Source organism: Chelonia mydas, chromosome 26 (assembly GCF_015237465.2).
Source record: "Chelonia mydas isolate rCheMyd1 chromosome 26, rCheMyd1.pri.v2, whole genome shotgun sequence".
Lineage (NCBI taxonomy): Eukaryota > Metazoa > Chordata > Testudines > Cheloniidae > Chelonia > Chelonia mydas.
Genome location: NC_057859.1, coordinates 12,474,618 through 12,500,471, shown reverse-complemented (window position 1 = coordinate 12,500,471; position 25,854 = coordinate 12,474,618). Strand labels below are relative to the sequence as shown.

Genomic DNA, 25,854 nt, shown 5'->3' with positions numbered 1-25,854 from the left:
AGGCTGTTAAACTAAATATGATCAGAATTTCAAGGGCTATTGATTCTCTACCAAATTCATGGCCATGAAAAACACATCACAGACCATGGAATCTGGTCTTTTGTGTGCTTTTACCCTATTCTATACAGATTTCATGGGGGACACCAGCATTTCTCAAATTGGGGGTCCTGACGCAAAAGAGTTGCAGGGGGGTTGCAAGGTTATTTTAGGGGAATCGTGGTGTTGCCACCCTTATTTCTGCACTGCCTTCAGAGCTGGGTGGCCAGAGAGCGATAGCTGCTGACCAATGGCCCAGCGCTGAAGGCAGGAGACAGAAGTTAGGTTGGCAATACCATACCAGGCCATCCTTACTTCTGCGCTGTGGCTGGCGGCAGCTCTGCCTTCAGAGCTGGGCTCCTAGCCAGCAGCTGCCACGCTCTGGCCACCCAGCTCGGGCAGCAGCAGCAAGGGTAGCAGCATTGCAACCCCCCCTTCAAAAACCTTGTGACCCCCCCCTACACACACACACTCTCTCTCTCCCCCTCTCCTTCCCTCCCTCTCTCTCTCTCTTTGGGTCAGGACCCCTACAATTACACCACCATGAAATTTCAGATTTAAATAGCTGAAATAATGAAATTTACAATTTTAAAAATCCTATGACCGTGAAATTGACCAAAATGGACCCTGAATTTGGTAGGGCCCTGACAATAGGGCACCAGCTGATTCATAGTTGAACAACAATGCTCATCTGCCCCCTTGGCCAATGAAGTCCTGCGTGTCTCAAGCTGGGACCCAAAAATGATGGCTTCCGCAATGACTGGGCACTTCTGAAAATTAGGCCAGAATTTTCACAACACACCTCAAAGACAGGCAAGTATCTCCAATATACAGAGGGCTAAACAAAGCCGTAGAGAAGCTATGGTCAATGGGACTTGTGCGCCTAAGTCATGGAGCTACCTTTGAAACTCCCACCCAAGAACAACAAGCTTTCGTATGCACTAGACAATCAATCAACAATGCAGATCCCATTGGCTGGAGAAATTCCATCACCGTGAAAAAAAGCTCAGCATTTAAACAGGGCACATGTGAAGTGGAGCTAAACGTGTCTCACTGAGTGCAAATGTCAGCCAGGTATATGCACTCGAACCAGAGTACTAGAACTGACCCCAAACCAAACCTCCAGATGCCAGGAGAGACTGTGGTGCTGAAAGCATCCTGGCCTGACTGGTAAATGGATCAGACCAAAACAAAAACAAAAAAAGGCCAAGGCACCAGTAAACATTCCATGGTACGATCTCTCATGAACCACCAGGGCTAGAAACTCATGCTATACCCCTCACTATGTGTCTGGGAATGCCAGCTAACCAATGCACTACAGAGCTAGTGTACTAGCTTCAAGGTGCTAGAAATGTGAGATGCTAAGAATCACACTGTTCAGTTTGCACAACCACTGCATCTAATACTTGCAGAGTAGCATCTTGGCCTGTGACCCAGCCAGTCAACACCTGCACCAGGGCAAAACAATCCTGGGGAAGACCAGATCCAAACTCTGTGAATGGCCCACCATATTTATTGTAGGCCCAACCAAAACCCTGGATCTGAACTGTGGCGGATCTGAACCTGAATGGTATAGCTCAGGCCCATTTCTTTCTATTTCAGTGTTGCCAACTCTCACGATTTTATTACAAGTCTTGGATACCTGATGTTTTCCCTAAAGCCCCAGCTCCTGGAATCATGTGATGAGGTGAGAAGCTCAGCTTTCATTAAAAATAGAGAGGAAGTTTCCAGTGCTCATGGCTGAGGAGAAAGGCAAGAAAACATGAACCTAAAGCCTCTTAAGAGCAGAAAGAAAAACAAATCCAAAATTATTTTAAAAAATCTCATGCTTTTTAAGCCCATTCATTGTTTCAAGTGCCGGGGGCTGGCAGTGCTGCTATTATGCAGATGAGGGTGCTCTGAAGTGAAAGGGCTTCTGTATCAGGGTCAAAACCTTCACGTGAAGCAGGAGTAAGAAAGGAGGAGACAAGAGAACCAGAGGTTCAACAACCCAATGAATTCAAAGTGGGACACAGTTATTCATTCAAATAAGGGGATGGTCTTCCCAAAATGAGCTCCCAAAATCCAGCTGTATGGTTGCCGCACGAAGCATTCAAGTTTTTGGAAAGGAAGGATTGGGGACAGGCTTTGTACAGATTTAGAGCCAAATCTTGAAAATTGCCATCAAAGGAAGGATCAAAGCCAATGACAATCTGGTCCGTCCCCCTTGCCAATGCACAATTATTGCGTATGGGGCATTTCCTAGTGCGCTGCCCAGTCTAGTTACAAATGGCCCAAGCAAAGGGGCTCCCAACCCTTTACCCTCTGGAGAAGATTCCACATCTCACTGCTAGGAAGCTCTTCCTTGGTATTCAGTCTAAACCTTCCCTTTTGTAACTCCATTCCATTTCTCCTGGACCGGTCTGCTGTACCGCACTAAGAGTTGAAGGAAAATATGAAGAAACCTTCACCTTATACTCAGATTTGAAGGAGGAAAAAAACTGGTACTTCATAAAACAAAAAAACTTAAAACTTTTCTTGTTTCCTTTTTAGGCATTTTCACACATCCTACCCATCTACTCTGTCTTACACATCCAATCATCCCTCCGGGTATTTATTCTACTATCTACAGGCATTTGTAGCATTAGCTCCCTAGATTCATTCTGGGACTAGCTCTTTTAAACTACCAGAGGGGAAAGCGTCTTCCTGGGGTATTTCTGGCCCAACAGGGAAGTGGAGATACTAGAATTTTCACAAGTGAAAGTTCTCTCCAGCAAGAGTTCCTGCCCAAATTTTGTTGAGCTCTGGATAATTCGGCCCAGTCTCTGATCTGACCTGACCTACAGGCCTTTTGAACTTTGCCCATCCCACTAAAACACCTGCATGTCACACTACACCACCTGATTAGACGCATTTGCAGCGTGGCCCGTGGACTGTTAGCTGCAGGGAGAGCAGAGAGCGCCAATGGGGCTTAGTTCTCCATGTGCCACTTTGGAAAGTGGAGAGATATTGCATGACAAGGGGGATGCAGAAATACCAGATTACCTGCCCGTGCCAGATACACAGACAGCCTGGGGAATTTGCTACGTCAAAGGTCAGCACTCAGCAGAGCAAGGAGCAGGAAGGACATTTTTTTTCCATTATGTGCAGCATTCTGCAACCTCGCAGGTGCATTATGGTTGGGCTTTCCCTTCCCCCCACTCCTTTCTCTGAATGATGAGATCTGCTCTGGCGACATGATCTGCTATGATCTGATATGCCATGGTCTGATTTGCTATGGCAACAACAAAACCGTAGCGGATAGGAATAGCAGGGGTGCTGTGGGTCAGCTCCAAGCTCTGGGCGGGAGCCCTGGGCTGGAAGAGCAGGGGATTCCATGAGTTAGGACTCTGGTGCACTGGCAGAGGTGGGGGGGAATCCCAGGAGTGGACTGACACAGCAGGAGGTGCTACAGATTAAGGTTGTGCCCCCCCCCCCCTTTTGATCGCATCAGCGGTTCTGAACAGCGTAATGAATGAATAATGTGTGGGTGCTGGGTGCGGTATTGGTGGCCTGTGATATGCAGGACAGACTAGGTGATCTGGTGATCCTTTCAGTCATTAAACTCTGTGACCTTTAATAGCTGTGACTTAAATGACCAGGCTGTTTGGAATCTGTCTGGCAACCCAGTAACTTTTGGAGAGAAGACCCAATGCTCCTCTCGCCTGCACCCATCGGTGCGGCTGTTTACGCTGGGGTTTTAGTGGTTTTGCCCAGGTGTATCTGCAATTCCTTCGTGAAAGTGGGCTGCGCCGATGTAAAACGTGCCGCTGGGATAAATTTTCCATGATGACATTCTTAGTAAAGCTTAACTGCTACCCCCTAGTGTCCACTTTTTGTGATAAACAATAACATCTACACAGCAAAAAGAAGAGGGGGACTTGTGGCACCTTAGAGACGAACAAATTTATTTGTGCATAAGCTTTCATGGGCTACGTAAGCTTATGCTCAGATAAATTTGTGAGTCTCTAAGGTGCCACAAGTCCTCCTTTTCTTTTTGCGGATACAGACTAACACGGCTGCTACTCTGAAATCTACACAGCAGTGCAATTTAGGTATGGGACAGACATATCCCTATTCAGGGCCAGTTCTAGAGGGTGGGCGAGTGGGTTGCCAAACCAACTGACTGCCTGGTTTTAATTTTTGCTTGGCCACTGAGGAAGGTGGGGAAGGCAGGAGGGGGCTGAAAACGTTTTCCACTCTGGCTGGCAAAACAGTGAAGGCCGCTCATGTCTCTATTCACCCTGATTCAAGTCAAATTTTCTTTAGCTTTGGGAGAACAGTGCCACTTCACTCTCTCTAATGAGGTTAAAGAAACCAGTGTTTAATTAGAAAAAAATCCAACAAATTTCCATACTTATGTTACAAATGAGACCTTGATTATGAAATCAGAAAGAAAAAAGAGTCTAATTTGCACCCTTTGCTTGTTGCATGTCTCTCATTTGGGATAACGAAGACACACCGATCAATTTAATTTTTGCTAACAATCAGGTTCTGATCAATTTCACCTTCAGGATCTCATGCATCAAATCCAATGCTGCAATCTTTAGCGATGTAAGGGGGATCCTGATTGGCTTTAAAAAGCCAAGTTTCCATTAGAATTAAAATTAAAAAAACATTATGGAATCATTTGTACCAGCCTTTTTGTTTAATAAAGGCTAGATTTTTACGAAGTCCAAAACAACGAGACCAACTTAATGGGACAGCGTCCCTTTGCGTAAAAGTTCCATCTGATCTTCAAGATGTCATGTTTCAGAACAGACTCACTGGGGTTACACCAGGGCTGAATTTGACTCATTGCGTTTCAGAACCTAGCTAATGTCATATATCTGGAATGGTGCAGCAAAAAACCTACAAGCCAGAAAAATCTGAACGCAAGACTGATGTCTTATCTTTAACTCTCACTGACTCCCGTTTGGAAGTTTAATCTCTGCTTACCTATTTCCATAAGTCACAACATCTGAATATAGTCACACTAATGGGAAAAGACGGCAAGGTGCTGTACACAGAAAGAAGATCCTGACAGCTGGTACTACAAACGCAGTACACACAGGAACACCAATCCCCATTTTCTTTGTGGGCATCACGAATTTCATGCTGGTGGGTACACATCAGCCTATTTGATAACTGGGACTGGTGGGTAGAATCAATCAAAGCAAAGGAAGGGGGCCCAAAACCTAGAAATCAACAGATCATAGGGGACCTAGAAAGAAACAGCAGGGACCGGTGTGCAGGTCACAGCCCTGGAGGCTAACGTCCTCTTTTTATCTGCAGAATAGGTGTAGTATTGACAAGCTTTTCTCACCCTGCCATGGAAGGACTCACCAGGCAAGAGAGGGAGGAAGCTCAGTCCTTGGCTTCTCTACCAGTGAAGGGATCAATTCATGTGAATTCTCTTGACAGTTTTGAAATCAGACTGAGATCTCCCAGCTCGGCCAACACAGGCACCGCGGGGCCAGCAGACAGCAACAACCTGTGCTGGATTTGAACCAGCATCATACACTTGGTCTGGTCACAAGGGATTGTATGATTCAGGGGACCCAGAGACTTATTTCCTACTCTTTGTTATCGACAGACACACATCCAACCCCCTAACTGAACTCAGACATCATTTCTCCAACATACTGTAGCAGTGTGTTGGCTCATTCAAGCACCATCAGCCATGGTACGGGGCCACAGACAGTCTGTTTTCTAGCCTCATCCGCTGGCCGATGCAGTGCTTCCTACAGCAAGTTAGACAGTGCTTTTATCTAGCTTTGTTTTAAATCTCCCAAGCAAGGGGGTGACAACTGCCCTTGAGAGGCGATTTATACCCTTTAGGGTATGTTCTCTCAGCAATGATGGGGAGTTATTGCAGCCTGTGTAGACATACCCAAGCTAGCTTCAATCTGCTTCGCTGCTCTGGTATCCAAACTAGCTAGATTCAAGCTGGCTCAGGTATGTCTGCTCAAGCTGCAGTCATACCTCGTGACCCATAAATCACCCCGTTGCAGAAGGCAAGCACAGGCCTGACGCCCCATTTAAACCCCTGTGATTTAAGTGGCCGATGGGCCCTTGTGCTGGCACAAGGGTGAATTCCATCCACAGAGTCCATTGTTAGAATTTTTCTTCCTCCGATCACCTTGAGTTTTCCCTCCCTTCACTCCACCTCGTTGCTCCTAACTAGACCCTCTCCTGTTGCCTGAACCAATTCTGATTCCTGCCTGGCGTTCACACTCATGGAGGTGCCTGATAGGGCTTATCACTGGGGAGGGATGATGAGCCTGTTAAATGTCATTTACCTGCGATCCAAGTCTGAACCGTTAGGAGAGGAATCAGAACGCAAAGCTCCAGCTGGAGGACCTCTTTCCTGAAGGGAAACAGATGCATATGAAACCGTTTCAGGGTGAGGAAGGAACAAAACAAAACAAAAAAAATCCCCCGAGACCATCCCATTTAGAGGGAAAAGGCTGGCGCTGCACTGCACAGCTGGGGCTATGCAGGAATGAGTCCTGAGACCTCAACCATAAGTTCAGTGAATTGCATGGTCATCTCTCTCCACCCACTAATTGGTGGGAGAAAAAAACCCATTGGAAATACTGCATTTTTAAATGACTACGGCAACAAAGGGGAGTGAGCGTCAAAGGTGCAAATGGGAGTTAAGCATCCAACTCTCTGTTGGACGTCGAGGTGCTTTTGTGTCTTTGGAAATCATCAATTGATGCAAAAGGGGAGACATGGATACAGAAATCTGCTGCTTTTAGCTCTTTGATTCCGGATTCATCTGACTAGGTTTTCCTTTTAAAATTTTAAACTCACTTTTTCGAGCATGGAAGCCTCAAGTTAGGTGCCTAAATAAGGATTTAGGAACCCAAGTAAAATGTTGCTGAGCGCCTCTAGCACCCATCGCTTTCAGTGGGAGTTGTGGGAGCTCAGAAACTCTGAAAGTCCAGCCACTTTTACTTAGGTGGCAAAATGTGGGTTTAGGGAGTTTAACTTTGGGCAAATAACAAAAAACTAGAGGAAAAGCAAAAAGGAGCTAATCTCTGTGAGTTAGTAAATGTAGGGTCAAAGGGTGCAATTTTCAAAAGTGTCTCTGTGACTTAGGAGCCTAAGTGCCATTTTCAAAAGTGCTTTTAGAGTTAGGAGCCTAAATTGCATTGAAAGTTGATGGAAGCTAGGCTCCTAAATCACTTAAGTGCTTATTCTTTGGGGGCAAATCTTGATCCCATTGAAATCACTGGCAAAACTCTCCCTAACTGCAATGGGAACAGGATTCTGCTCAAAGAATTGGCATTGGTTTCCTCACAAACAGGAAAAATAAATCCACCAGCTAGCCACAAAATCCACACACTGTAGGCCTGAGGTTCAACCTTTCAATCCAGATGCAAACTGCTCCCAAGTTCAGTGTTGCTGGGATCCTCTTGATGGAGAGCCACGAAAGAAAGGCATGTTTATCAGACAAAAGGGAAGGGAAGTTCAGCGCACGTCACAATTCAATCGCTGGCTTTCCTGCTGAGATTGCCAATAAGCTAGTGCCGATGATGATGCTGGACTCTATCCATGGGGAACAGAACTAGACTCTTAACTTCTCTTTTATAGACAAGAAAACACCCCTCAGATGGTATCAGCTCTGCATCTCAATCTAGCCAGGCTGGCTTCAAACCTGTCTCAAGCCCAAAGGCCCTGTGTAGCCTATTGCCAACCCACTGATCAGTAGAATTTGTTTCTACAAGGCTTGCAACAAAAATGGAGGCCAATTGCCTCAGTGACACTTGAAGGACAATGGATCAGAGGATTGATACTGAAGGAGTTTCACTCTTGGAGAACGGACTTGGGAGAGTCCGGGCTCACTGGAAACAGGACTATTTAGAGAGCCAATAAATATCCTGAATCTCCATCTAAATAGGAACCGGAAGCCATAAATGCGGTGCCATTTGGATAAAGCCTGGAGTCCGCATTAGTTGCCGACAATGGCAAGTCCCAATTCACCTTCCAACAGAAGATTAAATGTTATGGTTAAAGTTTTCAAAGCAGCCTAAGGCAAAGAGGTGCCCAAATCCCACTGGGAGTTGTGACCGTAAGTACTTTAGTCCTTCTGAAACCCCAGAGGAGATTGTCCCATAGAGCGACCATGAGGAAAGAGAGAAGGAACCGTAAACAAGGACAGCTACAGAGAACCAGACATGAACACTGACCATTTATTTCTCTTCCAGGAGAACTAAAGGCCTTTCCCTAATATCCCAGCAAAAGCTGTGACAGCTCACGTGTCAGGATACCACAGTGTGGAATAATTTTTTGGTTCTAAGAAGTTCAGCCTCCACATGGCTGACATCAGAGGAATCTCATAGGATAAGGTGGATCAGATGGACATGAGTGGCCAAAGACAGGACAGTAACTGAATTTAGAGCCGGTGCATCTTACGCCTTCTGCTGCGTCTCTCAGCGTGCAACCTACACCAACTTAGACATGTTGATGGGTAACTTAACACTCCCCAGACATCACCACATCTGGAATTTGCCCACTGAGCCTGAGGGATTCCAAGAGGGCGAGTCGAAGATGGTGGAGATCGCACACCGAGGAGACCACACAGTAAATGATGCCGGCTTTAAGTCCTCAGACTCCACCTCGGAATCTGGCTCTTTGAATTTTGGCCCAGCCCTTCCCCTCGCAGGGCAGCGGAGTTGGCAATTCCCAATACAAACACTGCTAGTAACTGGATGCAAGCGCTGTGCCTCCAGCCCATTCACATACAAGAGAGATGGACGCAGCTAACACCATTGCGGAGGTTGGAGTGGAGCGGAACTTGGGAACATTCAGAAGCAAGCGTTGGCTCTCCACCAGTCTCCCCCAGAAAAAGGCACATTCCAAATAAGCGAGCCTCCTTTCCCAAAGTGAGAAGATAACATTTTACTGAAGGACTCGGGAAACCCTCTGACTTGCAGTCGCCTGGGACAGGAGAGACACATTCCAAATAAGCCAGCCTCCTTTCCCAAAGTGAGAAGATAACATTTTACTGAAGGACTCGGGAAACCCTCTGACTTGCAGTAGCCTGGGACAGGAGAGACAGCAGAGGGGGAGGGCTATTAGCACAGCTGGCTTTCAAGAACTCAAGGGAGTCACCTTTAACCAGACAAATGCACGTGAATACAAGTCTATTGTGCACAAATGCAGCTTTGGTTAATGATTTCCCTGGGCTGTCACGGCTTCCTGTACGAGGCTGCAATGACAGAGGGGACAGGCCCAGAGAAGACAGAGTGAACATTTCCCCCAAAAGGACCTGTCATTTCTGGTGCTGAGCACCCGCAGTTCCAACAGACCTCGGCACGTGCCCAACACTCCTGAAAACCACGTCTGAGGTGCCTGAAGTTGGGTAGCCAAAATCAGAGGCCCCTTTGGCTGTTGGTCATTTGCCTGTCGTCCCATAGGGAGACGGTAACTAGAACCCAGGTCTCGTGACTCCCAAACCGTCTGGCACGTTTGAATCTTTAACAGCAAGCAGCAGTTTCCACTTTACCAGTGCACTTTGTGCAACACTGTACACCCATTAACAAACAAAATTCTCATCCCCCCTGCCATGGGGCAGCTAAAGTGTTATCCTCTGCATATTTACATATGGGGAAATAGGCACAAGAAGGTCCGTTCTCCATCCAGGTTCTGATAAACGCACCCATCGCTATGGGAAAGTGACTTGCCTAAGGGCATGCAGTATGTCAGTATCAGAGCCAGGATTAGTACAACGGAGTTCCTGGCTCTTGATCCGCCTGTGGGCTGGTAACCCCAGAGGAACAGGTTCTTGAGAGAGGTTTCTGGCATTTCTAGGCCAGAATGCGGAGTTTTCAGGCAGCAAAACAATTTTAAAATCAAGTTTAGATCTAAAAAGCAGCTGACGGATCCGTGTGTGTTCTTTTCCTCAAGCCTGTTTGCGGATCTCTTATCTAGACATATCTACAGCTTCAAAACAAGCCAAGCACCTGCTTTTGGTTAGACTTTGATTAGTCGCAAAATAGAGCAAGTTGTTGAGGGTTAGTAAATGGTAGTAACGTTGGAACCTAAGCACTGTACTTACTGGTAATGCAATGGATACCATTTTGGGGGTCTGATTGGACGGGTTCCATTGGGATCTTTATAACTGAGGGAGTTGGGAACCGAGGCTGGGGAAAAAGCGGGAAGAGCCAGTGAATACATTGATTCATACAGACATGTCCGGGGTTAGCATGCCTGAAAACATACCCATGCTGATGAAAACACAGATGCCCTTCCGCATTAAATGAATCTTTCTTATGCATATGGCAGAAGGCCAGGATCTTCAAAGGAGTCTAAAGGATTGGGTACCCAGTTCCCATTGAAAATCCTACCCTAGACATGTATGTATCTATTTGCATGGTGGAAAGATCAGCATCAGTAACACCAATTAACATTAATCAGGGTAATATGTTGCCTGCCCATAACAATAGCTTACATTTCTAACGCCATTCATGCTAAAGGATCCCACATAAACTACGGTAACACCATTTATCTGAAATGGTTTGGGGACATCAGAAACATCTGGCTGTAACAAGGGGATTGGAGGAGAGAGTTACATTACTTGGTAAATAATTCACATAAGTGGACATAACTAAGATTAGAATAAGCAAGATTTCTGGGTCAGAGATATTTGGATAAATGAGATCCTCCTACACACAGAACTCACCCTCCACTAAAATGCAGCCAGCTCTTGGGGGAGGTGAGGGGAATGTGGCAGCTCTCTAACAATGAATGCTATGCATCAGTTTAAGACAGGCAGTGAAGAGAACCATTGTATCCAATTCAAACGGCAAGGGGAGACTACATAGGTAGAATCAATGGGGAAATAAACCACATAGTTTGTAAAGCTCGGATGTGTCTACAAAATTTCAGCCAGATACTTAAACACAAGGAGTTTGGTGATCAGTTTATGCCCAAAAGCATAAGCCCTGATGGCCCTTGTAACTTTTACCTTAGCTAGTAATATAACTGTCACTGCTAGTTTTAGTCAAATAAATGCCTCCTCCTTTGAGTCTTACGGAGACAACTGCTTCAATACTATCCTGCAGAGGTGAGTTCCACAGGTTAATTATGCATTGAATTAACAAAGCAGGTCTTTCTATTCATTTTAAGTGCATTGTTTTTGAATTCATTATTCTCTTGAGTCTCCCACCTGACTGAAGTCCTTCCCTTGAGGCTTCTAATCATTTTGGTTGCTAGGACTTTTGAGGATGAGGTGACCAAAACTGAACACAGCATTCAAAACATATTTGAAATCATCCTTTATCCCCAAACTGCTCACCCAGGCCCCTATTCGAGACAGCACTTAAGTCCCAGTGAAGTCAAAAGGTCTTAAGCACATGCCTCAGTGCTTTCCTGAATCAGGGCCCCCAGTAGGTGCTCTCCCTCACCCTTCCCAAGCATGCTGACAGGCAGCCACAAATGGGACACTGGGTGCCCAAGTCCAGTTGAAGCCGGGTGCCTACTACCCTTTGTGACTCTCCCTTTTACGGGGTAGTGTAGTTGGAGGGGTTCATGGGCATTCAGTACCCAAGAGTCCTTTCTGTTCCTGGCCCTTTGCTGACAGTCCAGCCATCAGATGTTTGGTTTCCCTTCTCTTCCATTTATACAACACGAAGCGGTGCTAGTCACGGTCGCATTTTTGCCTTAAAAGTTCTTTATGGGAAGTGCAGCTGTCTCAGCGATACGGTGAGAAGAAGAATCCACAGGAGAGGTTCCCTTAGCTCCCACTCTCTATCCATAACTCCGCTAAGGGTTTTCAAGGCTAAAGCTGGTGTCTTGTCAGTTCAGCCACGTGCTTTTATTACGCAGGTGACGCAGAAAGTAGACCAAGTTACTGTGGAACAGCAGAGGGCTCTAGACAGCCCTTGAGACGTGTCATTAGAGCTAACGGATGTTAGGCATGTGTCCTCATTGTGGGGATAATGGGTTTGCTAAGCCTGGAGGTTGTTTGTTGTAACCCTGCAACAACACTGGAGAGACTTGGAACTAGGGTTGCCAACTTTCTAATCGCAAAAGAACGAACACCCTTGCCCTGCCCCCTACCCCGCCCCTTCTCTGAGGCCCCAGCCTTGCTCACTCCAACCCCCGTCCCTCTATCGCTCGCTCTTCCCCGCCCTCACTCGCTCATTTTCACCAGGCTGGGGCAGGGCATTGGGGTACAGGAGAGGGTGAGGGCAGGGACTCTGGGCTGAGGCAGGGGTGCAGGAGGGTGCTCTGGGCTGGGGGGTGTGGAACCGAGGGGTCCGGAGTACGGGAGGAGCTCTGGGCTGAGGCAGTGGGTTAGGTGTGGGAGGGGGCTATGGACTCTGGGCTGGGGGTGCATGTTCTGGAGTGGGGCCATAAATGAGGGGTTCAGGTGCGGGAGGGGGCTCTAGACTGGGGCAGGGGTGCGGAGGGTGTGGGGTGCAGGCTCTGGGAGGGAATTTGGGTGAGGGTATGCATTCTGGGCTGGGCCAGGGGGTTGGGGTGTGGGAGAGGGAGAGGGTGTGAGGAACAGGATCGGGGCGGCGCTTACCTTGAGAGGCTCCCCGGAAGTGGCGACATGTCCCTCGACTGCAGCTCCTAGGCAGAGGTGTGGCCAGGCAGGTCTGCACGGTGCCACCACCTACAGGTGGCACCCCAACAGCTCTCATTGGCCGCGGTTCCAAGCCAATCGGGGCTGCAGAGCCAGCGCATAGGGTGGGGACGGCACACAGAGCCCCCCTGGCCGTCCCTCCGCCTAGGAGCCAGAGGGACATGTCGCTGCTTCTGAGACCGAGCAGAGCCAGGCAGGGAGCCTGCCAACCCCACCAACCGGACTTTTAACAGTCCGGTCAGTGGTGCTGACCGGAGCCGCCAGGGTCCCGTTTTGACCAGACATTCTGGTAGAAAACCAGACACCTGGCAACCCTACTTGGAACAAATTGTGTTCCAAGTGTGGTTCTACTCAAAGAGTGACTGTGTAAGAGATGGTACCTCCTTAGCAGATCTGCTCCCTGGTTGTGTTGAGCCCTGCTCAATTTAGTACTATAAACAGGTATTTACTGATTTTGATTCCTGTTATCCCGTCGGAGCCAACCCGACCCCGAGAGAGAGAGCTGGATTGTATTGCTTCTTCTGCATCATCTACAGAATTGTTTCAATTGCAATCAGTTGCATTTGGGGCTCTTCACAGAAGGTCTGCACAGGTGTCCGTGAGGGGAAAATGTGGCTTTATTCCTGGGAGATATGCAAGAGAGACCCTGCTTGACTCTCAGTTCCCAGTTGCAAGCTTTGGCAGGTTGAAAAAACCCAAAAAACCTTCTCAACTTGGAAACTGAGCACACTGAATCTGGAAATCAAAGAGACAGGACCACCACCACCTACCTCTTCTCAAGCACCTTTCATGAGTAGATCTCAAAGCGCTTTACAAAGGAGGTCTGTATTGTTCTCTCCATTTTACAGATGGGGAAACTGAGGCACGATTAACATGGACCCTCACAATACCGTTTGGACAGAGCTATTTTTCAGAACAGAACTGCTGTGCAAGTGGGAGAATCCTAAGGGCCTTATCTGAGCACTGGAACCAGTGAGTGACATTAACATCCCTGAACACCTGTAACACTAATGGACTGTAAGCCCCTTGCTGTTCCTCCCAAGCATGGACACACCTCATCCTCACTCTCCTCTTCCCCTTTGTTGCCTTTCTTCTTCTTCTTCTTGTCGTCTTCCTTCTTTTTCTCCCTCTCGGGGATGATGTTATCAATCCAGGCCAGGTCGTGTTGGGAAAAGATGAAATCCAGCATTTTCCTCACTAAGATTAAGGCTAAAATCTAAGGGGGAAAAGGGAGAGAGATTTAAACCACCACTGCCAACATGGACAGAACAGATCCAGATTCATGTCTAGATTCCATTGAAGAAAACAGGACAGACTCTGACTTGCGCTATAGCGACAAACACACTAGGGAAGGGGCAGCTGCAGGGCCGACCAGTGCAGAACAGAGAAGGGGGCCTGGAGCTTCTGGCTGCGGGCACCAAGGCAAGCGGCTGTCCCTTCAGGACATGCTATGGAACCTTGGCAGCCCCAGAGAAAACCGTGGCTGGTTACATGAAACACTCCCCATGTGGGAAACTTTATGGAATGTAATCTATCTGCATCAGAAGTGCTGAATGACTGGAACCAGGCTGACATCTCCTTTCATCTTGGGAGAAGGCACCTGCTAATACCGGTCACTTCGTGGAGTGCTGACGGCATCCCAGGAAGATGAGCTAGTCTCTTTAGTCCCAACTCAAGGATAGGGTGAAAGGCTGAGCTAGGGGGAAGCTGGGAAGACCTGCTGAGAGAAGGCTTTTGACACTCAGAAAAACAGACCTGCTGCCTTAAGGCTTTGGTCTCTATTTAAAAATAAAGACAAAGCCCAGGAAGATCAGTGGTTGTATCCCTGCAGAGGGGACTGCATGGGGACCCCAGCTGCTCACCCCCTCCCCACACCAGCTGTCCCGAGGAACCCCCGAGTTTGTGTGGTAGTCCTACCATCACAGGGAAGATGATAGCCGCCACAGTGGACTTCAGGATCCAGAGGACAGCTAGGCAGATGATCTGCACCAGGGTGAAGAGGTGGATCCGGCGCAGCGGCACGTGGCGAAGGAAGGCATAGTCAGGCTGGTGCTTGGCTGGCATCAGGAAGAGCTTGCAGCGGTCCCAGAACTGCCAGGGAAAAGGCGTGCGTTATTCGCCATCCTCTCAGCTGGAGAGGGTCATTGCAATCCAGTTTGTGGTTGCACATGGTAAGACTGGGTAATTAGACCTCATGCTTCAGGGCATATACTGATTGTCACTAGAGGTCAGGAAGGAAATCCAGCCCCTGTCTACCTCCCTGCCAAATGTATCACTGCATGCCTGGCCAAGTGAATTATTGGATAGGAGTTGGGGGGTTACATTCCTCTGAAGTCTCTGGTATTGATCACAGCTAGAGACAGGAATGGGATCTGCTCTGGAAATCCCATGTTCTAATTATATAAAGCATTAGCCAGGAAAATGATCTTTCCTTGTTTGTGCAGTGCTAATACTCAACTGTGGTTTCCACAAACAAACTCTTCAGTTCGTATTTATGCTCTCGGGAGCTAAAGCTACAGCATCCGCCTTAAAATAGTTTCTGTAGTTCAGACCATATTAACCTGGAGCCTAATTTTAGCTTAAATATAGCTTTAACCTCCATTTCAAAAACAAAACAAACAAACAAACCAAAGTGATTAAGACTCCATGGGCCAAATTCCTTTCCGATAACACCATTACAGTCAGTGATATTACACCAGGGATAAACTCTGTCCCACTATGTTTAAACTGAAAGTATCCTTTGGGTTAACATGAATTGGATGTCAAAAAATTCTGGTCATTTAAGGAATTGCTGTGTATCCTCCTGTCCAACTGACCCAACCCCACTTCTACCTATCCACCTTCATCACTGTAGTATCTGAGCACCACAAGAGCTGGGACGTCTGCATTCAGACACCACCCTCCAGAGCTCAGAGTGAAGCAAGAGGGCGTGATTCCCATGGAGGGTTTTGCTGCATCCATGGGTCCACAGCCAGTTAAATCCAGCGGCGCTCACAGAATGTTTTTACAATGGCCAACTCTTGGTCCTGAGCCAAAGGCTCTTTTCAAGCTCAACGTTTTAGTAATTTCAAATATGGCCTGATTAAATTTCAGCCTCTCCTTTCCAGGAACAGCCCTTAATCAGTCAGGCAATAAACCATGTGTCTGGATGAGTCAATCTCCCTGCACTTCGTAGGACCTTCACTCGGTCTCCAGGTTCTGTGTCAGTTTCCCAATGCAAGGCAAGTCTGCAGGTGATGGGGAGGGGTGGATTATGCGCCGGAAGGGAAGAGGGATTTGAGAAAGCTTTTCCACCATAAACAGAATGGCGTTCATAGCATCAACCACTGCCCTCTCCCTCTCCCCCAAGCAGAGCTTTCTATAACTGAGGAAGGGCAAAGAGCCACAGACTCCCTGAAATTCTCTTATAGCCAATCTTCCTTATGTGGAAAATGCTCAGATACTATGCTGATGGGCCAAACCCTAAAACGGACAGAGGTCCCAAGAAGTGTATCTCATTTACTCTCAGTGCTCCGAGCCTCCCCTTGACTACAGATCTCTCTAGCAATTGGAAGGACCCAATTGCACCCTTAACCATACAGGAGGTTGCCTGTGGGTCCATTCAGTTTCCTCTGCAGCTAATAGCATTGGTATGAGCAATAGACGAGTCAGTTTTTATCAAAGTGGTGTAAACAGATGAGGAGCATAAAGATGGGGACTGGGAATATGGTAGCAGCACATGAAGGGAACAAGCTCAGTAACACAGATTAAATTCTTACCTGAATGCCATTCAGAGAGGCAACTCCCATGTAGAGAAAGACACCATACAACACCGGCATCGGAATATACTGTGGGCAGAGGAAAAACAAGCACACGGTGCTTAGATGTCTCCTGTGAACCACTGCAGAAAGGACATTTCTAGCAGTGTTTGTCCAGAACGACATCCGGGGGAAATCCTGGCTGAAAAACAACCCTGGTCCACAATCAAGCAGATAGATGCTGTAGTGACAGGGTACTACAAATACCATATAGAGAAGAGGCACAACGAATGCCCAGGGTTGCTTCTGGGGAGATGCAGCCACACGCTCTCCCTTACTAAAGTCTCAATTGAGCCCTACATTTGGAGGTTTTTTCCCCTTTTGTAAAAATGTTCAAACGTTTCTACTGTGATTGACTTGAAGTGGACCACATCTGAGCTGAGCAAACAGGATACTGCTCTGACGTTTTGGGGAGGTCAAGCCACACCTGTAAGGGGTCATGTCACCACCTGCCCTGTTAGTCCGGGTGCCGTAAAATGCTATCCTGGTATAGCTCAGAGCCCTGACACAGCCAGCCAGCATGCAAGTTACCCCCTGGCTCCCACCGCCCAGTTCCTTTTTGCTGGGTGACCCCAACAGCTTCCCAGTCCTGAATTCTCCCTAAACCATCTGCCAATGTGACACTCTGCTGAGGTTCCCAGAACTGAGTTACTGGATACAGATCTACACTATGATAAAAGACCCACGGCACAGCTGAGGCTGGCCCAGATCAGCAGAGCTTGAGCTATAGGGCTTTAAAAGGGGCTATAAACTTGCAGCGCAGACGTTCAGGTTCAGGCTGGACCGTCCCTTCCCTCCCGTGCTCCTGACGGGGAGCAGGTTGGTGGGTGGGGGCACCTATTTTTCCGGGGCCCACCAATTGGCCCGGGGCCCCTGGGCATGGGTCCCGTTGGCCCAGGGGCTAATCTGCCACTGCATTAGTGAGCTACCAAGGGCCACAATGTCTTACTACATTTCGGATCACTGTTTGCTGTTTGTACAGGACCTAGAAAATCTGATGGTAACTGTCTGAAAATAATTGCTAACACTCATTTGTAAACCCTGTAATAGTCAAAGCCATCCTGAATTTATCTGGTACTCATATATCAAGAAGAGACTATTACTATTATGGTCAACTGATTAGTGTTCCTTCTATGAGACAGAAAGAACTGCACAACTGTGTGTCATAGGCCCTATATCACTAAAGAAGATTCTCCTTTAGCTCAAGTGGCAAGGAGAAGAAGGATCTGTGTTCTCTTCACATGAAGTTCTGAGTGACCATGGCACATAGCATAGCGAGCCCAATTTGTTCCAGTAGTTACCTGTCAACGGGGTGTTAGGTGGACTTCATGCCAGTCTAAAAGAGAACTCAATAACTTCACAAGAAAGGAGAGCATGTCCTACCCTTTCAAGAAATGGAGTCAAAATGGAATGGGAGCCAGGCTACGATCTAGTGCATGGGATAATATACTGTGGGATTCCGAGACCTTTCTCTGGCACAGTTATCCAGAAGGCAAAAGAAGAAGAGCTTTCCACCGTAATCCAACAATACCTCACTGGGCCATTGGTTCAGCACAGACCTGTATTCTGCTTGGTGTCTTATAGGTATCTGAACGCTGACTGGACCCCTGGGCCTTCATCAGCAAACTGTGCAGTGAAGAATGTTATGTGAAGTAGAAAGAGGAAATTTTACCTTCAGAATTGGAGCCAGGAAGACCGATATCCCAGTCAGGACAAAGACAATGATTCCGGTGACTCTCTGCTCCCTGGCAAAGAGCAAAGATAGGCAGAGTGAAATGCGGCATCGGGGTGGGACAACTTCTTGTGTTTGCCTTATGTTCCTAGGATGAAATGAACGGCTGGGACATTGAGAACCAATGGGCGTGCGTGGGTCTGCTGGCCTGTCTCCCCAGCCCAGGAAAGACCAACACCAGAACATGGTTTATTCATTCAAACACAAAACTCACAACCCAAGCAGGCCGCAGGACCCAGGGGCCTTTCCCCATGCATCTCTTCCCCCTAACTCCAGTGCCTGCCACAAGCACTAACCTCCACCTCTAGCTCTCCCTCCTCCCAACTGAGCTCTCTTAGCTCTTCTTAGAAAACACCTGACCCCTTCCAGCTGGATCTGATAATTGAAGCTGGCCACAGGCCCGCTGGCCTTTAAAGATGACCCTGTTATATTGCCAGATATCTACAGAGAGGAATCTAGACAGATGGACATATATGGGGATAGACAGCCAGCCAGCCTGCCTCTAGGTAGGTTTTCATTACAACATTCCTCTCTTCTGCTCTCTGCTCCTGTTGCAGTCTCCCTGGTGTGATCTTTAACTCCCTCCTACTCTGGTCTGTTTGTCAACCCAGTTCTTTATTGAATTTCTCTCCCCCTCTCATATTCTTGTCTTTGTGAGAAATAAACCCCAGTAACCTTTGAGGTCTGAGTCAAACTTTAAAACCCGCAGCGTTTGAGAGGATTCAGCATTAGGCAAAACAAATCCAGAGATTGCCTCGATCCCACCGGCACAAGACCACGTCCTGCAAACCCCCCCAGTTTGCAACATTTTAGAGGGCCTTAAAAGCACTTCCGTGGCACTCCCAATCCCAAAGTCATCACATCACCAGGCAGGAGTTTAGCTCAAAGAGCGAAAGCTCTGATGTCCCACTGACTTTCGATGAGATTTCGCCTCCTTTTGAAGAAGGGGCTTGCGTCCTTTGGTAAATCTGACAAAATTCAGCCAACCCTGGGCCTCTCCTGATTTTGCTGCTAGAGCGGCAGGGCTCCACATCTGTGGCAGTGTCTTTGGTTCACACTGCACTTAACCCCTTGTGCACTCTGGCACACAGTATATCCTGGGTCTTTCCCTCTGCCATGCTCCATCGTGACACATCTACTCTCAGCGAGACAGGGGCTGTTGGGGTATTGCTGCCGGACCTGAAGCTACAGGGAGAGACCAGATGCTTGGGGACCCCACCAGGGATAGGCTGAATTACTAGTGTGAGTTTCCTGCTCATGGTCCATGTGGTCCAGGGCAGGAGCTGGATGTCATGGAGAGCGCTTGGGAATTAGGGGGTTTCCATTTTAATTTGGCTGAACTTCTTATCATCCTTCCTGTTTTACAGGATCCCCCCCGGCCACTATCCCCCATCTTCCTCCACACACACTGCCAACACAGCCCAGCCTCTGGACCCGCTTCTCCACAGGCCTTACACCTCAATTTACCCCGGTGCAAAGTGAGCAAGAAGTGGGTTCCACACACACCTAGCACCAGCGCAGAGAGCTCTGGTCTGGGGGTGTTTTACAGCCGCTATGCATGGGAGTCAGTGGCTACAAAAGGCACAAAGGGCAGGAGAGAATCTGGTCTATTACTTAGGTCTGCCCCTTCTGCAAAGAGATTTGGGGCAGGTGGGGAGGAAAAGGGTTTGCATGCAGCACCCTGCCCATTGCACCCAGAGGCCCTTAATGGAATCGCTTTGCAGGCGCCCAAAATTTACTGCCCTGCAATGAGGTGGTGCAAAATACAGCTCTCAAAATACAGTGCTGGAAACGTGGCTCCCATTTCTGTAGCTAGAAGCATGCCGGGATTACAACCTACCCGACCTGCATGCTGCTACGTGGCGCCCTCGGCCTCCGCTCTCCGAACCAAGGTAGCTGCACGCTAGACTTGGATGTGAACGGATAGTGGCATGGCCTTGTGAGAGCCCTCACCTCACTCCCAGGAACTGTGGCTGCTCCCCTGGTGCGCTGGTCTCCGTCTCCATCTTTAAGCTGTCGATGTGGGCTATGGAAATGACCGTGGCCGCCACATACCAAGGCAGCCCCATGAACGAGCACACGGCCATCAGGACCCCCACCCAGAACAAGTCCAGGTGATAGCCTGCCGCTTTCTGCAACAGAGCAGGTTCCTGGTTAGGCAACGGGGGCCTGACCCCATCCTCTCTGCTCCAGAGGTTGAAATGTTTAACACGCTCCCAAGGGGGGATTTTCAAGAGGAGAGCAAGGGAACTCGGCACCCATCTCCCATTGAGTTGCAGTGGAAGTTGGAGACCAAACTCCCTTCAGTGCCTTTGAACATCCCTGTCTAAAGAACTACACAGACTGAGCTTTTCTCCCTTGACATTTCAGAAGTGCTCTAATTTCACCAAAAAACCCCAATGAAATGTAAGGGTTTTGCACCTGAAAATAGAACCAGTTTGAGGAGAACACAGGAATTATGATTTATTTGTATTCCTGCAGCTCCTAGGAACCCCAGTCATGGACCCCGCTGTGCCAGGCACTATACAAACAGAACAATAAGATAGCGCCTGTCCCAAAGAGCGGATTCTCTAACTGCCAGACTGGATCAAACCAGCAGTCCACATTGCCCAGCATCCTGTCTCTGACAGCGGGGCAGTATCCGCTGCTTCAGAGGAAGGTGTAAGATAGCCCTGCGTGGACAATTATGGAATCATTTGCAGTTGCGTCCCTGACCTCCTGTCAGAGTTTGGTTTATATCCCTCCCATACCTTATTATCTTGATAATTAAAGAGCTCGGTTTTTGCAGCTAATCCCTGGCATTAAGATCCAAGAGGTAAACAAAACAGCCATAATTTTAGTGGCCATATGGTGGGTGCTACGCTGGAATTCTGCTGTAGTAGGACCTTGCTAGTTCACCCTTTCATAATCTGCACAAAGCAGAGCTCACACCCCAAATCCCAATCGTCTGTCTAGATTGCTCCAAGATTTAAGAGTCATTTCTCTAGAGAACACACTTTAGAAGGCACCAGGACACACCACACTTGAAGAGCAGCACAGCATTCATGAACCTCTTGAATCCCACCTAGACCCTAGTTTTGACTAGCATAGTCCTGTCCAGGGGCGAAGCTCACCTCAGATGAACAAACGGAGAGGTAAGCATTGATTCCAATGTCCATAGAGCACCAAATTCTATCCTTACATGTGCCCGGTTACTTCTGTTGAAGCACATGTGTAATCAAGGGTAGAAGATGGCCCCATTTCTGTCTGTTCTATGGTTTGTTGAATAGGTTTACACCAGTTCCAGATACTATTAAAAGCCATACCCTCAGTTTGTGCTCCTTCCTATTGACTATGACGGCTGTGATTTGCTGGTCCATGAAGATCAAGATGGTAACCAGCAGAGCTGGAAGGGCGCTGGCCAAGTAGATCCACCATGGATTCTTACCGAACGGGAACACAAACCATCCTCGATCTAAGCGAGTGGGCTAAAAACATAGAGCAAGGCAAGGGTTATTGCATGCTGCATTCTGATTCTGGGTCATAAAAATTACATTTCAAGAAAATGCCATTGCATTTGGGCAAATTTGTATGAAATCTTGGAAGAATACAAAAACCGGAGTCTGTTGTGAGCGTAATCTTGTTCCAGGACAATCGGAACCTAATCCGCATTGGGCACTGACCACCACCCTCCTGAACCACTGGATAACCATTCTAACCCACAATCACAGTGTGGTGAACTGGCTAGCAGGTATGCACATCACTTCCCCCTACTGGATGGAATGAGAATTGCTCAAATGTGGGTCATAGCCACAGGCACTGTGCCGCTAACATTCAAGGGATCCTCCTTTAGCTCAAGTGTTAGGGGTCTAGGCTTTGGCAGCCAGAAGTGCTGCGGGCATTCTGTCCCCATTTCAGCATGGTTTTCTGAACAACCCTGGTGCAGAGCATAGTCACAAGCATTGTCTCATTGCTTCTCGTGCTCCCCTATCCGTCTACTGCATGGCCCGGTCTACACGACAAAGTTTTAGCAGCATAGCTATGTTGGTTAGGTGTGTGAGCTCTAGTCTGTGTAGCATTGACTAGCCCCGACAGGCCACGTCTACACTAGGAGCACTTTCCTGGTGTAAGAGTACTGGTATGCCATATGGGCAAAGCGCTCCTGGCACAGACACTGCTTAGGTCAGCAAAGCTGTGCTCTGGACTGGCATTGTTAAACCACCTCACACGAGTGAAACAAGCTAGAGTGGTAAAAGCGCAGTGTCTACACTAGAGGCTTTTGCCGGCACTACCCTGTCGGTCCGGAATCACACCTCTTCACATCCCTGCCCGACAGAAGTCTGTAGTGTAGACATAGCTTTACACTTAGGCTTGGTCTACACTTAAAAGTGAGGTCAACATAGCTACATCCATCAGGGGTGTGATCTTAAGTGATCACTCTCCTTACAGTGTGTATAACACCACCCATTTTTTCATGTTCTGTGTGTATATAAATCTCCTCACTGTATTTTCCACTGAATGCATCCGATGAAGTGAGCTGTAGCTCACGAAAGCTTATGCTCAAATAAATTGGTTAGTCTCTAAGGTGCCACAAGTCTTCCTTTTCTTTAAGGGGTTAGAGAGGCATAGCTTTGGCGACCTAGCTGTACCCCGATAGTCTCCACAGCGTAGACATACCCTTCGAGTGTAAGCTCTTTGGGGCAGGGACAGTGCCTTTGTTCTGTGTTTGTACGACAACTAGCAAGATGGTGCCTTGAACAGGATAGTTCCTTCCACTCTTCCCACCCTCCCCCCTGGCGCTATGCTCATAAAATAATTAACAGCAATAATAACTAACTGTGACATCCTAACACAGCTGCAGATTTGTAACAATATGCATCTTGTCAGAGAGAGCTGAATACTTCGAAAGGGACGCTAGTGATTTTACCTTAAAATCGGTAGGCACTTGCAGTTTAGGAGTATTCAGTCCAAACAATACATCGAGACCAACGAACATTAGTATGGACATGAAGATAGAGAAGTCACTAATAAGTTTGCGTAGCTACAGAGAGAGAGAGAGAGAGCACAAATCAAACACAAAGAAAAGGCAGAAAAGTGGCGGAGTTCGAGCATTAATCAGAGAATGAAAATAATTCGTGTGAGACACAGTGTTAGCTGATTCATTTCAACAGAGAAATGGAATGGGTATCTACTGAGATCAGTATCAGCTTGCATCAGCCAGAGTTGGAGTCATTTCCGAGTGAATCATTAATATCTACCTAAGGTACTCATATGGACACTGTTACCTTGTGAGCACCTTCCATTCTTTAATGGGGATGCTATTATCCCCATATTACAGAGGGGAAACTGAGGCACAGAGAGGCTAAGTGACTTGCCCGAGGTCACATAAAAAGTCTGTGGCAGAGCAGGGAATTGACCACAGGTCTAATCCCATCCTGGCTCCTTAACCACTGACCCATCCTTCCCATCCCCTGCTCTAATCAATGTATATTGTGTGCCAGGGGATAAACTTCCTTCTATGTGATGTTTGCACATATATCACTGAGGCTGGATGTTCAATGTCCATAAATTTGATGGCTGGGGGAGATGGGGTGCTCAAGAAATGTTTTTGCCAATAATTTTGCCACTGAAAAATCAGATCAGCCAATAAAGTGTCTTGAAAACTGAATCCCTTTCATCCCATTCCTAATGTAGCTGTTGGAAGGACAGTCTCAAGGGTTAGCTGGAAAGGAATTGGAAGGGACAGAAATCAGGAGAGGAAAGAATTTCAAAACTGCTACATTCAAACCTTAATTATACTGGGAACATGCAGCTTTGGAGTGTCCAGGCCAAACCAGGCATCTATTCCACAGAACAGCAGAATGGAGAAGACAATGGAAAAATCAGCAATGAAGGCCCTGACCTGGAGGCAGATGGGGTTGGGAGGGAAAGGCTGGTTAAACAGGGTGGTTTACAGATCTCCAAGCATGCAGTACACCACGGGGACATTAAGAGACACACATGCCTGATCTCCTTCTCATACAGGTGTAACTCTCTTGATGTCAAAGGAGTTACTTCTGATTTGCACTGGGGTAAGTCAGAGCATCCACATCAGCATTACCAGTTCTCGTGATTTTGTTGCTCGTCTCACAATACATGCTGGTTTTATTAAATCCCAAGCTCCTGGAGTCATGTGAATATGTGAGACTCTCAGCTTTCATTTAAATGTTCCTAGTCCTTCTGGTTGTGGAGAAAAGCTTGGAAATGTGACCAAGCGCAGCTTAAAAGCTCACAAATCAGAAGGCAAATTAAAACAAAACAGTTAAAAAAAAAAAAGCTTATGATTTCAGGTTGGCAATATGGGCACATTGCTTTATTAAAACATCAAATCCTCAACTGAAATCTGGAAGAGGGTTTTTAAATGGCAGCAACTTGTAGTTTTCCAGCAAGTTAATGCAAAGTTTCAAGAACGTTCACTTGTCAGATGTAGAAAAAATAAACCCAGAAACATGGATCAGCCTCTATTCCTTGTAATTCTGCAGTTGGCAGAAATATCAGCTCATGGTGGCTCGGATTCTGCTACTTGTACATGAATTGTATGCATAGAAAAAGTTCAAGAATCTTTTAGAGAGACGCAGACTTCACAGAAATGGGAAGTGAAAAGTATATGGGCATCTTAAATTTATCCTGAATTTTAAATGTTAAAAACTTGCCATTATGAAAGCTATGACTAATAAAAATGTTCCCACAACTCAAAAAAGGCATCCTAATGAAAGCAGTATGCAGTGTTTGCAGCCCAATATTGCTACATCCAAAAGTGAAATGGACCATAAATAAACGCAGAACTGGCTTCACAGATTTTCATTGTCCAAAGTAGGTGAAATGCAAAACCCAACAAAGAACATCCATAGCAAGCAGCATACTGGATTTTAACATTCTTTCATTTTTAATAATCTAAAGGACACCTGCTGAATAGGTTAAGCTCAGAATTTTGTTGCTGTAAAATAAAGTGTGTGGAAGGGAAGGATAAAAGCTAATATGAAAATGTTTGCATGGATTTCTATAAAATAAAATTAATCTTCTGTACTGTATTGCACATTTCCTTTGAACAGGTGTCTAATTACAAATCATGGGGCAAGCTAAAGAGATGTTCATAATAAAAAAAAAAAAAAACCCCAACCCCAAACACCCAAACTAGAAATCTTGCATGCTTCTACTTCTTCTTTTTCATATTCTCCCCTCCCCTCTCTGACCCGCACATTTCTTCAATAAGACCCTGATCCTGCAATTAGATCTGACCGAGTCGACCTTTGTGCCTATAGAGAAGCCCTCTGACTTTGATGGGACAACACCCAGGCATAAGAGTCTGTCCATGCAGATCCAAATGCAGGACTGGAGGCCATGATCTGTATTTCAAGTTCCCCGTGTCTCTCCAAAAGGGACCAGCTTACAGGTTTTGGTGGAAACTGAACTACAGATGGGTTTCATGGGCTTTGTATTTTTTCTTACCTTTGTAGGAAAGTAGCGACTGAACTTAAATTTCTTCAGCGTTACAGTCATGGAATAAGTCCCAAAGAAGAGGATGAAGGACATGAGGGCTAAGTCAGGAACAAATTTACAGGATTTCCCTACTAGGCTTCCGCCATACTTTAGACATTCCTTCTTACTCAGCTGGGTCCAGTCCAGAGCTGTTACGTTAATAGCATTGTACTTGGAATCGAAATGTTGAA

General features: G+C 47.1%; 1 protein-coding gene and 1 long non-coding RNA gene across 4 annotated transcripts in view; one reads left to right on the top strand and one right to left on the bottom strand.

Moving 5' to 3' along the window:
• The window catches only part of SLC4A5 (solute carrier family 4 member 5), a 123,670-nt gene that overhangs the window by 3,919 nt on the left and 93,897 nt on the right, over nt 1-25,854 (bottom strand). For 2 of the 3 annotated variants that reach the window (XM_043536244.1, XM_043536247.1), the window contains 10 exons: nt 25,634-25,834; nt 23,934-24,047; nt 23,073-23,186; nt 21,472-21,633; nt 20,120-20,298; nt 18,107-18,179; nt 16,396-16,464; nt 14,555-14,728; nt 13,692-13,853; nt 6,336-6,403 (listed from right to left, as the gene is read on the bottom strand). In XM_043536244.1, coding sequence (XP_043392179.1) covers nt 6,336-6,403; nt 13,692-13,853; nt 14,555-14,728; nt 16,396-16,464; nt 18,107-18,179; nt 20,120-20,298; nt 21,472-21,633; nt 23,073-23,186; nt 23,934-24,047; nt 25,634-25,834 — 1,316 coding nt within the window. Of the gene's footprint in view, nt 1-6,335; nt 6,404-10,102; nt 10,188-13,691; nt 13,854-14,554; nt 14,729-16,395; nt 16,465-18,106; nt 18,180-20,119; nt 20,299-21,471; nt 21,634-23,072; nt 23,187-23,933; nt 24,048-25,633; nt 25,835-25,854 lie in introns of all 3 variants that reach the window. The other variant, XM_043536246.1, reaches the window with a different exon arrangement.
• Nucleotides 572-8,993, top strand: LOC122463864. Its single transcript, XR_006287525.1, has 3 exons — nt 572-1,723; nt 2,569-2,625; nt 7,636-8,993. It is a non-coding gene; the product is annotated as an uncharacterized LOC122463864 (long non-coding RNA).